The 14,832-nt window shown below is 37.4% G+C and overlaps 1 protein-coding gene across 1 annotated transcript; it reads left to right on the top strand.

Annotated features, from left to right (window-relative positions):
* The first annotated feature begins 4,889 nt into the window (after positions 1 to 4,889).
* On the top strand, positions 4,890 to 14,424 carry LOC107875655 (calmodulin-7). Its single transcript, XM_016722455.2, has 3 exons — positions 4,890 to 5,443; positions 12,025 to 12,394; positions 14,105 to 14,424. The coding sequence occupies exons 1-3, from the start codon at positions 5,368 to 5,370 to the stop codon at positions 14,202 to 14,204; spliced, it is 546 nt and encodes a 181-aa protein (XP_016577941.1). The 5' UTR covers positions 4,890 to 5,367; the 3' UTR covers positions 14,205 to 14,424.
* The last annotated feature ends 408 nt before the right edge of the window (positions 14,425 to 14,832 follow it).

The raw sequence follows: 14,832 nt of genomic DNA, 5'->3' as shown, positions 1-14,832 counted from the left end.
GTGCTGTCAAGACTGTGATACTGTCTACCTCGATCATACTTGTCGGCTTCTTCACCATACTTCTAGATATATCACCCTATTATTTGGGATTACCTTGTGCAATTTGGTTAAGGAGAGTATACAACTCGTCATGGTTTCCTCCAAAGCTTGACCACCTATAGCTGAATCTAGCAAAATATTTGTGTTAAGATCAAGTACTTCAACAAAAGTATGAGCTAATATCTCATTTACGTATTGGTGAAGTGGGAACTCTTTGAGGAGGAACTTGAAATCTGGCTTCTGCTTGAAACTTAAGATCTCACTCCTCAACTTTGCAGTTTCGCCAGAAGGAAAAAATTGGATGAGGAACTTCTTTGCCAAGTCGTCCTAAGTTGTGATTGAGTTTAGAGGTTTTGCCTTAAACTATTTCTTTGCTTCCCCCAGTAATGAGAATGAAAAGAGTGTGAGCCTCACGTAGTCTGCGGAGACTTCAAAGGGAATGACCGTGTCATATTTCTCCAAGAAATTTTGTAAGTGAACTTGTGGATCCTCATGTCACAAACCTGTGAACTGCCCGTTATTGTGAAAAAATTACACCATCATCTGTTTAAGATCAAATCGACTTGCCGCATCCGGTTTTGAAATACTGGAGGTAACATTAGTTATGAGTAGGATTGCCACTTCGCGCACTATCCTACGGGATAGTTATTCATTACCCACGACTACAGGAATGATCTCGCCTTGTTGAACTTGTGGGATTGGATAGACAAGTATTGGTTCTCTCTGCAATTGGTGCAAACGTCACTCAGGTTCGGAATAGGGTTCAACCAAATCCCTTTTCCTTGCCAGCTTACTTCATATTCAAACCTGTACCTGTAAGTTCAGTAGCTCAGATCAGGTTGTCAACACTTATCGAACAGAATAGCAAAGCTACAAATCAAAATATTGCTAATTTTTAATTCCCCAACAACGACACCAAAAACTTATTGTGGCCAACATCACACGTAAGTGTAAGAGGTCGTGCAAGTAATAAATTGGCCCTTTCAAGTCGAATATCGATCCCACAGGGACTTGGTGTTTAAAAAACAATCCATTTTTAGTGTTACTAATGAGATTACATAAGTGCGAGTTGTAACCAAAAGATAGTTTGAGTTTTGACAATTTGAAAGTAACAGTAACGAGAATTTAAAGTGTTTGAAATAATAATAAGGAGGAATCCAGGGTCAAGGCAATTTGAACAATCCTACAAAGCGATATAATCTCGTTGGTTAAGTTAACTATCTTGGTTATTGATTCACGGGATTGATAAAATGATTATGATCTTTCGAACTTCTAATCGTCTATTTAAATTAGCCCCACAACTATATTATTAAGTAAGGATGTGAGAACTAATTCAAACACATTTTTATTCATCCTGTATCTGAATCAAATAGGGCGAATTAGATATAACCGCGAATTCTATCTTTAATTTATTTACAAGATAAGAACCCATTTCATATGTTTCACATTCTAATCTAATGCTATTTCTTTCGGGTTCACAATAGAAATATAGATGTATTCTAAAGATCGCGAAATAATAAAATATTAATAACAAGAACATATGAACAACCAAATATGATATTCAACTTGAGACCAACTTGATTGAACGCTAAGTAATCATGTCCGTAGCCTCAACCCTAGAAAGAGGGCTTTTAGCCACTATCTACTCTACAATTACAAAATTAATCTAGTTAATATAAGAATTAAAGTAATGAAAAGAGAAGAATTAAAATCCTATTTTAGGAGCCTCTCCCATCTATTTTTCTCTCCTAAGTTGTCCAAGAATGTTTAGAATAGAAGCTAAGAGTTGTCTTTATAATGTAGGACAAGCTGTACCCGAAAAAGTCCAAGATCGTGGCACTTTAATATCACGGAGGCTTGGCAGCGTGTCACACCCTTATCACGCACCCCTATTATTTCTTGCAAATCACTTTTTGGCCAGCTCCGTGCCACACCAATAAAATGGAGCTTGGCTTTAGTGGCATGGAGGCATGTTTCAACCTCCAATTTTCCACTATCATGCAATCTTTCCATTTTTCTTTGAGTCCCATAGCTTGTAGTTGCCTTTAGACATCCATGTAAGCTTTTCTTGCTTCCTGATATAGATCCTAACGCTACATCCAAATCTAGCTCAATATTTGTGCAAGTCTCAACTTGAAATGTTAATCATATCCATCGGTTCATGAACACAAGTTAAGCTCAATCAAATGAATATATATGCAATGTAGCTCACAAAATTGACAAAAGTATGGACAGTAATTAATCATTGGGCGTATAAAATACGTCCAAGATCAAAAGTGAAAATAATTAAATCTAACTATTTGTCATGGTTCATATATACTCAAGCTTCAAGATCACGCAAAGTACAAAGTAAAATTTTGACTTTTATATTTGCAAAGTAAGTCAAGCAATCACAATTTTTTTCTCTCATTACAGGTCAATTTCTTTATAACACTTCCTAAGTACAATCTCTTGACTCACGGTCACTGTGCATCAAATTTGACACCAAATATTAAAAACTATATTAAGTTGCAAATGTGTTAGCAACTACCTCAATCCCTTTAGGTTTTTCCTTAATCATATTATAAGGTTCCAAGTACAATACAATTTTTCTCTCCCTTTACAGGTCAATTTCTTTATAATACTTCCTAAGTACAATCTCTTGACTCACGGTCACTGTGCATCGAATTTGACACCAAATATTAAAAACTATATTAAGTTGCAAGTATGTTAGCAACTACCTCGATCCCCTTAGGTTTCTCCTTAATCATATTATAAGGTTTCAAGTACAATATGCAAAGTCTCAAAACATGGTTTTAAACACAAACATAAAGACATAGAGACAGATAACTACAATCAACTTATATAAATAAAGGAGGATTACTCACTTTTGTAAAAGAAAATCGCAATATGAAACTCAAATCTTTGTAACAATGTAAAATATTAGCACTTGCATGCAGTAATATGGTGTGAGTCACAAAGACCAAGTTAGATCCTCGAGTAAATTTAATTATTACACAAGGACAAATATTTAAGAGCATAATCCAAATACTTTATCATGTCATCTCACATACATCACACATAATAGTTTTAGATCCTCGAGTAAATACAATTATTACACAAGAACAAATATTTAAAAGCATAATTCAAATCTTTATCATGTCATCCTCACATACATCACACACAATAGTTTCAAAAATGCATGATTAAGATATAGTTGCATATATCTACAACAAATATAAAATGTACAATGCATATGATAAAGACATGACATGATCTCCACATACGTATACAAAGCGATATATTTGATCATTCACATATCTTGTCTTGCTGCGGTAATGACACATTTTACGCTCGTTGTCTTGCTACGCCAATCACACTCCTTACTTTTTAAGTGTAATATTACGAGAGTTATCCACATTTCCTACATCTCAATACCTTATTTTATTACTTAGCCATATATTTTACATTCTCTATCTTGTCACGTTAATCCCATGTCTTATGTTCTTAGTGCAATAATATTATGAATTATAATAGAGAAAAGACATCAAAATTTCCTAAACTTGTCTCCAAAACTTACTTTAGACCCTAAACTAATTGGGCAATTATTTACCCCCCTTAACAACTTTCAGGCTGATGTGGCAAAAAAAAAGCGAGTGAATTTTTTTTCTTTTAAAAAGGGCCCACTTTATTATTATATATATATATACACACACACACACACACACACACATAATTAAAAAAAAAAAAAATTAAGAACCCAACTTCATCTTCTTCTTTTACCAGCCCCTATTCCCATCACCCCCTCCCACCCCAACCCACCACCACCATTATCATCATCATCTTACACCTTCTTTTCAAAATCTTCCTTCAATATATATTTCAAAAAAAGCTCTACCAACAAACACAAAGCTGAAAATAAAGTAAAATTTCAGTAAGGTTAAACAATTTTCATCTAATTCTTACAAAAAAAATTCATTTTAGTTTATCTTTTTTTTTTATTTGCATAATAATAATAAACTGAATTTGCAAGTATTTTGAAGTGAAGGTTGAAATAATGTGGAAAAACTTTAAGTTGGTGTGTTCATGATTGTTCTCTAATGGTATTAATGGAAAAAATGAAAAAAATTGGAAGAATTTTGTGGCAGGGGAGAAAGAGAGGGGGTGAGGGGGGTGGGGGACATGGTTTGACAAGAAGAAAAAAATGAGTGTGTGTGGGGGTGGGGGGTGAGGGGTGGGGCTGGAAGAGCGAGGGGAGAGGGGAAGGGGCTGGAAGAGCGGGAGGAGGGGGATCTGATCTGAAGAAGCAGGGCTGCGGGGTGTGAAGAAAAAAGAGATTTTCTTTTTTATTTTTATTATATATATATATATATATATATATATATATAAATAGTGAATATTTTTTTTTGTTTTGTTAATAAAATATATAAAAATAATATGTGTGTGGGATTTTTTTTTTTTAAATTATAATTTCTTACGTGAAAATGACATGGCACTAATGTGATACTGATTTGGCAATGACATGGCGCGTGTATAGTACACTCTCCGTTGTGAGAGTGGAATTTGAGGTTGAAATTAATTCAGTTGAAAGTTGTTAAGGGGGTAAATAATTGCTCGATTAGTTTATGGTTTAAAGTAAATTTTGACGACAAGTTCAGGGAGATTTTGATGTCTTTTCTCATTATAATATCATCATTTAACTAAAATAACTACTATGATATACTAATACAAAATTTTGAATTAATACTTTGCTCATTTTAGATTTTCTTTTCTCAAATATATTCAATCCTAAACAATTTGGACATGACACGATCTTCACATACGCAATACAAAGCGATATATTTGATCATTCACATATCTTATTTTGCTGTGATAATGACACATTTTACGCTTGCTGTCTTGTTACACCAATTACACCCCTTACTTTTTATATATAATATTACGAGAATTATCCACATTTCTCACATCTCAATACTTTGTTTATTACTTAACCATATATCTTACATTCTCTATCTTGTCACGTTAATCCCACGTCTTGTGTTCTTAGTGCAATAATATTATGAATTATGATATCATCATTTAACTAAAATAACTATTATGATACTAATACAAAATTTTGAATCAATATTTTGCTCGTTTTAGATTTCTTTTCTCAGATATTGTTCAATCCCAAACAATTTGGCTTCATTACAACCATTAATAAAAACCAACCCTTCATTTTATCTTCTTTTACTAAAAATAGAAAAGAAGTTTCATTTTCTTGTTCCTCCTCTTGTTTGTCCCAACATTCCTCTTTCCTAAATCTGCAACATCTTTCCCCTTTCAAACATCTCCTCTCCCAAAAGAGAAATGGCGGAGCAGCTGACTGATGATCAGATCTCTGAGTTCAAAGAAGCCTTCAGTCTCTTTGATAAAGATGGAGATGGTCAGTTTATACATTTTTTGAATTTAATTTTCATTTTTTAGCCATATTTTCTTCAGATCCCATGCTTGTTTCTTTGTATTTTGCATGTTTATGTGTTTATCTTTACTGGTTCTTGCTTTTCTTGACTTGATTTTTGATTTATGCGAAATTGCAAATATGGGTTCACAATTTTTATATGGAGGTGATTTCTTTTTATCTGCCTTAGCTTTGGTAGATAGAGTTAGCTAGTACTTGTTGTTGGTGGGAGATGGCAGCTATTCCGTGGAGTTAGTCGAGGCCCATGTTAGAAGAAAGAGAAGAAAGTCCCACATTGGTGGTTAATGAGATGGGTGGTTATAAGGCTTACCCCCAAAGCTAGCTCAACAGGAGGAGGATTGCCCAAGCAAGCTAGCTCAAGAGGAGGAGGATTGCCCAAGCCTTATAAGGAGACCACCCATCTCATTAACCCCCAATGTGGGAATTTCTTCTCTTTCTTCTAACAGCCCAGGATACCATGCCTATCAATTTTTATTTTTTATTAACTATTAGGCAATATCAAAAACTCTTAAGTGATTTCTTTCCACTATCCTTGCTTTGATGGATATAGTTGCTTGTTGTTAGTGGAAGGTGGCAGGTATCCCGTGGAATTAGTTGAGGCCCAGGATGCCATGAGTATCAATTTTTTTTTTAATAATTATTAGGCAATATCAAGAACTCTTAAGTGATTTCTTCCTGGATATAGTTGCTTGGTACCTATTGGCTGTTGCTGGTGGGAGGTGAAAGGTATCCCATGGAATTAGTTGAGATTCTCAGGACGCTATGGTTATCCAGAAAAATAAATATATTTTTTTATAACTATTGGCTAATTTCAAAAATACTTGGTGATTTCTTCTAATATGTCCTATCGTTGGTTAATAGAATTGCCTAGTACCTATTGTCGTTGAGGGTTGGTACGTATCACGTGGAATTAGTTGAGGTGCGCGCAAGCTGGCTCAGACACCGGTTAGATAGATAAGCTTTCAAACCTAGTGTCTACCTCTCTGGATTTCCAAAGAGCCGACCATCATCCTTACTGAATTTCAAAGTCGGATCCATTAGGCAATATCAAAGACACTGGGTGATTTCTTTCCATCCGTCTTATCCTTGGTGGTGGAGTTACTTAATACATATTGTTGGTGGGGGTTAGCAGGTATCACGTGGAATTAGTTGAGGTGCGTTCAAGCTGGCCCAGACGCCATGGTTATCAAAAATGAAATAATTTTTTTTATAACTATTATTAGGCAATATTTGGATCACAGGTGAAGAAAAGATAGTTTTAGATTTTTTCAATAGTAATTGTGTGATATGAAGGTTGGTGGCATAGGGAATATTTGATTTGATTTCATTGTGAGGGAATTTTACACTTCTGAGGTCACATTATACATGCTGTTTATTTGTTTCTACTTCGATTTTGTTTGATTTTTATTTGATTTTGAACATCAGTTTTGATTCAGATCTTCATAGAAATGGGTATAACGAGCTATTTATGTGAACTTGGTGGATTTTTTTAATATTGGTTAATAGCATAAATTGATATAACCTAGGGAGAACTACATTCCCCAAAACTGCCTATTGAGGTGGGAGAGCTCAAGGTTATGTGTGACTGAAGGGCAGCCAATACACACTGTAATAATGCCATATCCCGTATCGCTATATCTGTAAGGATCTCCTCTATAACCACCAACTCATAAAACATTATAATTTGGAGGGCCGCCATGCCAAGATGGTTGAGGTAGTTTGGAAGTGAAATTAGAAGCATAAAGAGGATTTTGGAACGCCATTAATGAATGCACATAAAGCAGGCGATTGCTCTGATACCCGCATATAGCCCAGATGAACCAGACCCCAAAAAGTAGCTATTCAGGCAGGAGAGCCCAAGGCTATATAAACCCCACATAAAACTCCCCATCTAATCGATGTGCGACTCTACTCCCGTACCTTGCAATAGGATCATAACATAAATGCTCATCGATATAGTTGAGAGTTTGGTTGGTCTTGATAGGACCCTGAGGAGTGTTTAGCATTGCAAATGAGTTCTATTTCGGGTTTCAATCACAATGGGAGCTGGTTGAAATTATTTTGGATTGAAATTAGTTGGCAAGTCTTGAAAAGGTTATCCTTTATTCCTTTTTAGGTGCTTACTATATGTTGTTGATTTTCCTATTGATCTGTGTTTTACTGTTTTACTTTGTTTTGTTTCTTGATAAATTGTTAATCTGTTTTTCTTATAGCATAATTTTCTTAAACTTGTAGATTGTATAACTTACCATACACTGCCATAACACGCAGAAGTTTATGGAAGTTTTTAACAGGGTACACAAGCTTTTGCTTTTGCTTGAATTCTCTTCTAACGTATGGCACAAGTGCGCACTGGTCACTCTGTCTAAGATTGACTAAAGCTGATTTTCTTTCTTCTATATTTGAAGTATGGAGCAATTTGTTAATTATTCTGGTTCATATAGAAGTTCGTCAGTGTATAGTTACTTAAAAATACCCTTTCCCGTTTATTATGTATGTATATGCGTGTGTGTGACTGTGTCCGGCTAACCCGTGTGCACTCGGTGTCGTTTGGTTGGGAACAAGTTATCCCAGGATAATTAATTCCGGGATTAGTTATCCCACCATATATATGGGATAACTTATCCCATCACTAAAGCATAAGTGGTGGGATAAATAATCCCTTGACTAACTAATACCTCCAACCAAACATGGGATAAAATAATCCTATATTTTAGACTATTATAACTTGTACCTCACACCAAACGATCCCTAAGTGTATAATGTATACACTCTGATTATACACATTGTACTAGAATTATACACTGCATACAAAGTGTATAATGTGTGATAAGCAATGTAAAGGGTTAATAAGGTCCAGTATGATGAATGGATACTAACATGAAGCAAGCTAACTCTCTAATTTCTAATGGCGATCCAAATTAAGGTTCAAGATGTTGAATAAACACCAAGATGATGCAAATTTGCCCTATTATCGTGATACAAATTTGGCTCAATCAATATTTGTACTTCTGTTTCAATGCAAAAAATTTGGTAATAAGGCTAGTAAAGCAAAAACGGCAACAACATACTCCACTGTAGTTGCACAAGTGAGGTTCGGGAAGGGTGAGACGTACACAAAGCTTATCCTTACCTTCGTGGGGTAGAGATGTCGTTTCTGATAGACATTGCTGACATTTGATTCCCAAGAGAAGCTTGCCCTCTCTTTCTGGCAGAAGGAGAATCAGCTGAGGCTTCACTATCAGCCCTTAACCCGACCTCCCTTATGCTTTGTGGTTTCCTTGGTTGATTTTCTAAGTCCTGCAGATTCAGGAAAATAACAAGGTTAGTCTGTCAAATACAGCATAGGGACATTTTACATTCACAAAAGTAACCGAAAAGTTTTAGTTACTAGCTTCAAACCCCCCCCCCCCCCCCCCCCCCCCCCCCCCCCCCCCCCACCCCACCCCCCCGAAAAGTAGTTTTTTGAAGTAAATATGAAACTAGTTCAATTAACAAGAGCCAAAAGTCTTTGGAAATCATCTATTTAACAAAGAATTTCCTTCAGCTAGTTTAAGCATATTAGTAACACCTGTTCTCTCTGGGAAATGACTTTTGCAGTACTTAAGACATCATAAAGCAAGCTAATAGTTACAATGATAAATAGTTATGGTAGACAAAGTTGCCAAAGGGACTTTTAGATGTCAAGAGAAAGGTTTTTGAGAAAGAGAGAGAGAGAGACAGAGAGTAGCAGCTCGGGGCAGGAGAATATGCATTAGAAGGGCACATAGAAGGGCTAGAAGTTGGTGCTCAAATAGTAATTTCTACCAAAAGCAGAAGGTGTTCTTGATTATGAGAACTTTTTCTAGCGTTAGAAACAAAAAACAGTCGGATTGAAGAAAAGGCTGAACTTATCATAAGGAAAAAGATTGTACAAAAAGCTAATGGGTTAGACACTATTAACTTTAAGGAGATTATTATTGCATTTTCTTATTAAGGTGGATTATCTGTCCAGAACTAGAACTGCAGTAGGCAAAGTGCGTGTAATTCTTTTAGACAAGAATCCAGTACTGTTGCTTTGAATATATATTGGTTAAGCATTCTCTTACAGATTTATTTGAATAAATATTGGTTTAGAATTCTCTTCAGATTTTCTGAATCCTCAGATGCCCATTGGTCTTTAGCTGCTCTATTTACATCATCCCAAATGTACTCCTCTTCCTCAGCATGTCAAAGTATTTGTTCTATTTGGTAGGGACTGTATCAGTTGTAATTCCACGAGGTACGTTCTATCTCTGACCAACACAGATACCGGGTAACTTTGTCTACAAAGGCATGGACAACAACAACAACAACAAACCCAGTGTATTCCCACCTAGTGGGGTCTGGGGGGGTAAGATGTACGCAGTCCATACCTCTACCTCTAAAGAAGTAGAAAGGCTGTTTCCGATAGACCCCCGGCTCAAGTCACGAGATACCACACAAACTCATAGTAAAGCACATAACTAGATTACATAACATAAATACGGCACCCATAAGTATTAGAAAACAGAGGAAAGCACACAGATTCGTAATAAAACATGGAACACGGAATCATAACAAGAATAAAACCCCCACCAAGTAATGCCCTACACTAGCGACCCAAACCGGCCCTAGTCTTCTGCCCTAATTCGCGTCCTCCAGACCTTCCTATCTAGGGTCATGTCCTCTGTGAGCTGTAACTGCTCCATGTCCCGCCTAATCACCTCACCCCAGTACTTCTTCGGCCTACCCCTACCCCGCCTAAAACCATCCAACGCTAGCCTCTCACACCTACGAACCGGGGCATCCATGCCCCTCCTCTTCACGTGTCCGAACCATCTCAATCGGGCTTCCCGCATCTTGCACTTCACTGGAGTCACACCAACCTTCTCCCGGATAGTCTCATTCCGAACTCTATCCCCTCTAGTCAGCCCACACATCCAGCGCAGCATCCGTATTTCTGCCACCTTCATTTTTTGGATGTGGGAGTTCTTAACTGGCCAACACTCCGCTCCATACAACATGGCCGGACGGACTACCACCCTGTAGAATTTGCCTTTCAGCTTGGGCGGCACCTTCTTATCACACAACACCCCCGACGCGAGCTTCCACTTCATCCATCCCGCCCCAATACGGTGCGAGACATCCTTGTCAATCTCACCGTTACTCTGGATCACGGACCCGAGATACTTGAAACTATCCCTCTTACCTACCTCCTGTGATTCCAGCTTCACTACTACCTCATTCTCCCGCCTCACGTCATTAAACTTGCATTCCACATACTCTGTCTTGCTTCTGCTCACCCTGAACCCTTTAGACTCAAGAGTTTGTCTCCACACCTCTAATTTGTCATTCACACCCCCTCGAGTCTCATCTATCAGAACTACATCGTCTGCAAAAAGCATACACCAAGGCACCTCCCCTTGAATACGCCGCGTCAACACATCCATCACCAACGCAAACAAGAAGAGACTAAGAGTAGATCCCTGATGCAATCCTGTCAAGACAGTGAAATGCTCTGAGTCTCCTCCCGCCGTCCTCACCTGAGTTTTCGCTCCATCATACATATCCTTAATTGCTCTGATATATGCCAGTGGTACTCCACTCACCTCCAAGCATCTCCAAAGCACCTCCCTGGGAACTTTGTCGTAAGCCTTCTCCAGGTCGATAAACACCATGTGCAGGTCCTTCTTCCTTTCCCTATACTGTTCCACCAACCTCCGCACCAAGTGAATTGCCTCCGTCGTCGAGCGGCCAGGCATAAATCCAAACTGGTTTTCCGAAATAGACACTATCCGTCTCAGCCTCACCTCGAGAAATACAAAGGCATGGACAGACGGAGAGAAATCACCTAGTATTTTTGCTCCATTGGCGCTTGAACCTGAGACCTCATGGTTCTTATGCTACTACATTAACCACTGGGCCACACCCTTGGGTACACATATACTTGTTTATCATGACATCACCTAAACCTATTTAGTCTAGGTATATCATTTAAACAAAGTGATTTTGTTCTATTTACATTTTCTTTTCAGATTCTGAGGATGAGCTGTCCGATCCTAAACCAGCCTCCTCCTCAGATTAAGGTGAATGTGCTACTATTTCAGCAAGAACGACATTTCCTTTTGTGATTTTTTTGGCAAGTTGAGTAGATCAGTAAAGAGGGATAAAGGAGAGATGCTTTCTGACGTGATTTGCATCTGAAGATAATATTCCAGCCAAAGGAATCTTCATGCTTGCATTCTCTTTAGAAATATAGTTCTTTTTCCTTTGTAGACAGATTGAGGTGATTAGCGCCCTTAGTTATTTGTTCACATGCTTTGTTTGAACATTATTCATTGGTTTCAGTCTTTCTGATGGAAATCTGTGATTCTTTCGGATTCTGTTGATTTATTCTCATCATGTAAGAACAGACAGTCTTAAGTCTTATGTTAAACTTGTTTCTCCAGAATAGAGAAATAAGGGAAAAGCAGTAAGTTTTAAGCAGTTAGCATGATGGCTACAGGCCTACAAATGTTCAATAATTATTTCCTAATATGCTGCAGGTTGCATCACAACTAAGGAACTTGGAACTGTTATGCGGTCTTTGGGGCAGAACCCAACCGAGGCTGAGCTTCAAGACATGATCAATGAAGTTGATGCTGATGGAAATGGGACCATTGATTTCCCAGAGTTCCTTAACCTGATGGCTCGCAAGATGAAGGACACTGATTCCGAGGAGGAGCTCAAGGAAGCTTTCAGAGTGTTTGACAAGGATCAGAATGGATTCATCTCCGCAGCTGAGCTTCGTCATGTCATGACAAACCTAGGAGAGAAGCTTACAGATGAAGAGGTTGATGAGATGATTCGTGAAGCTGATGTGGATGGCGATGGGCAGATCAACTACGAGGAGTTCGTCAAGGTTATGATGGCCAAGTGAGAACTGATCAATCCAACATAATCTTTAGAAGTAAAAATACAAAAGAGAAGGAAACAGGGCGGATAAGTTTGTGAGATTTCTATTCCAAATTAGGATGTGCTCTTTGTGTTATTACCTTTGTCTTGGTGCTTGCCTATTTTCCTATTCACATGGTTATGTAGTGCTGTTTTCCAGTATATCCTGTTTGCCCTATTCCTTGTCTTAGTAGTTTGGGTTGCTAGCACCTTCTAGTAATTTCTCCTGAATTCAGCATTTTGAAACTATGACGTGTCAAACTTTTTTGTTTTGTATTCTAAGTGACTAATTTTGTTGATATTCCACATTCTTGCCTATGCTTATGTGTGTTTTGTACTCTTCTGATTTTTGCATTAACTTGGTTCCTCAACTTCCTCTAAAAACCTCAAATCTTAAGTGTACATAGGTCATCTATCAGTTATACAACTTGGTTTCTGTTTTACTTTTGACACACACAACTTGTAAGATGATACTTTCAACACCCTTAGCAAGAGTATCTGTTCTTAGTTTTTTGCTTTTGGTTTCGCCTCGACCACCATGCAGCTTTGTGAATGTTTAGAGCAGATATTTGGTGCATTACAAGGTCGAACATCGGTATATATGGAGGAGTTTCTGGTTGTAGTTATGACAAATGTATTTCATGATTACAGGGAAGTCTTCTTTCTTTGTTGTAGAAGGAAGCTTTTCCAACTTTTTATTAGTGTGTGGGTGGGGGGTGAATCAAGTGATCTTGATGTTGTTTTTCGATCCCAGGTTTGATTTGTTCCAGTGACGGGTTTCTTCCCATCTCTTAAGCTTTTTGGTAGGGCATAGTTACTCGGTGCCTGTAGTGATGGTGGAGGTAGCAGGCTATGTTGCTTGGATTCTCCAAAATTTTGCTGCACCTGTGTTGGATCCTCCAAAAGTGCATTACTTTTTGAGGATCCTGACACGCATCCATTAGCATTTTTTGAAGAGTTCAAGCACCATAGGTAGCAGGTACCTGGTTTAGTAGTAGTCAAGGTGTGTGCAAGCTCTCGGCAAAAGTAGTGGAGTATAACCATTCAGTCAATTCCTTCGAGTTCCTGTTATAACATTCACTCAATTTTGTGTTCAAAGTCTGGTTCTTGTTTCATATTCATTATGGTAAAGATATCTGATACGCTACAACTTCAAAGGGATGGAAAGGGAAGAGATCTCCTGCAAACTGCAAAACTAGGGGGATCCTGAATCCAGCTCTTGTATCTTTATACAGCAATTGGATTTAAGCAAAGTAGAAAATGGTGTGAAAAGGGAATTCATGAAAGTGCTGATACTATTCAATCAGCTTGGGCTTATGGTTGGAACAAAATGTTCTTTATTTCCCCATCTTGGGTCATGGCTTCTGCATTATTGTATTTCCTTTCCATACTTGATTTGACATGCTTTACTTGAGGAGGGGCTGGGGTGGGGGATCAGAAACAACCTCTAAAGTTAGTGGTAAGGTTGTGTATACATCACTCTTTCCAGACCCTTACCGTTGGGATTACACTAAGTGTATTGTTGTCGAAAACAATACCATTATTGTTTGAGACCATGAGTTTATTTGATTTTAAAAAGTTTTCCATACTAAAACTTGATTTACATACTAATTTTTTTAATTTTATTTTTATGTCCAATTTCAATATTTTCTTTTTCTTCTGTTGTGTTTTTGTGGGTAAAATGACGTACAGAAAAGGAATATGGGCTGCAGACACTCCACGATACAGCAAAAAAGAGAGGAGTATCAGTAGAAGTAGTGGAGTGAAAAAATGGTTATGTTGTTGTCGCTAGTAATTATAAAATGAAGGGGGAAGATTATGCTCCGTCGTCTATTGGGAGAAAATATTTACGCCACGTAATCCAATATAAATATTATATGATGCTATGTTCGGTTTAGCCCATATTTGTGTATAGACACTTTTTATATACTGTTATACGCTTTTATACAAGATTGATGTATCATGTACAATGCTTTCCCATATATAAATATTGCATAGTGTTGTATATAGCATTACATGGTGTAATATTTTATATTGGATTGAGAAAACCCCCCCCCCCCCCCCCCCACACCAAAAAAATAAAAGATGGAAAAAGAAAAATTAAAGTAAAAGAACTTAATTGAGAATGAACTGATTATTCTGTCCATCGAGTCTAATCATGATATTTTTAATCACATAAGAAAAACATTTTTTAAGCTTATGTACTGATTATGGGGAAGTAATGAAGAACTTGTATTGTTCCTGCGGCTGATTATATAAAGCCAATGTACGGACTATTGATTATTTAGAATAAAAGTGACACTTGAACCGAGATCTTTTAGTTCAACTTTATCCTGCTTTGTTGGGGGAAATAATGACGGATGATTACTAGACATCTTGTTATTGTGGAGTTCTTATTTTGTAGTTTCTAAATATTAGCA

Source organism: Capsicum annuum, unplaced genomic scaffold (assembly GCF_002878395.1).
Source record: "Capsicum annuum cultivar UCD-10X-F1 unplaced genomic scaffold, UCD10Xv1.1 ctg1490, whole genome shotgun sequence".
In the NCBI taxonomy this organism is placed as follows: Eukaryota; Viridiplantae; Streptophyta; class Magnoliopsida; order Solanales; family Solanaceae; genus Capsicum; species Capsicum annuum.
This window is presented reverse-complemented; position numbering and strand designations above follow the sequence as displayed.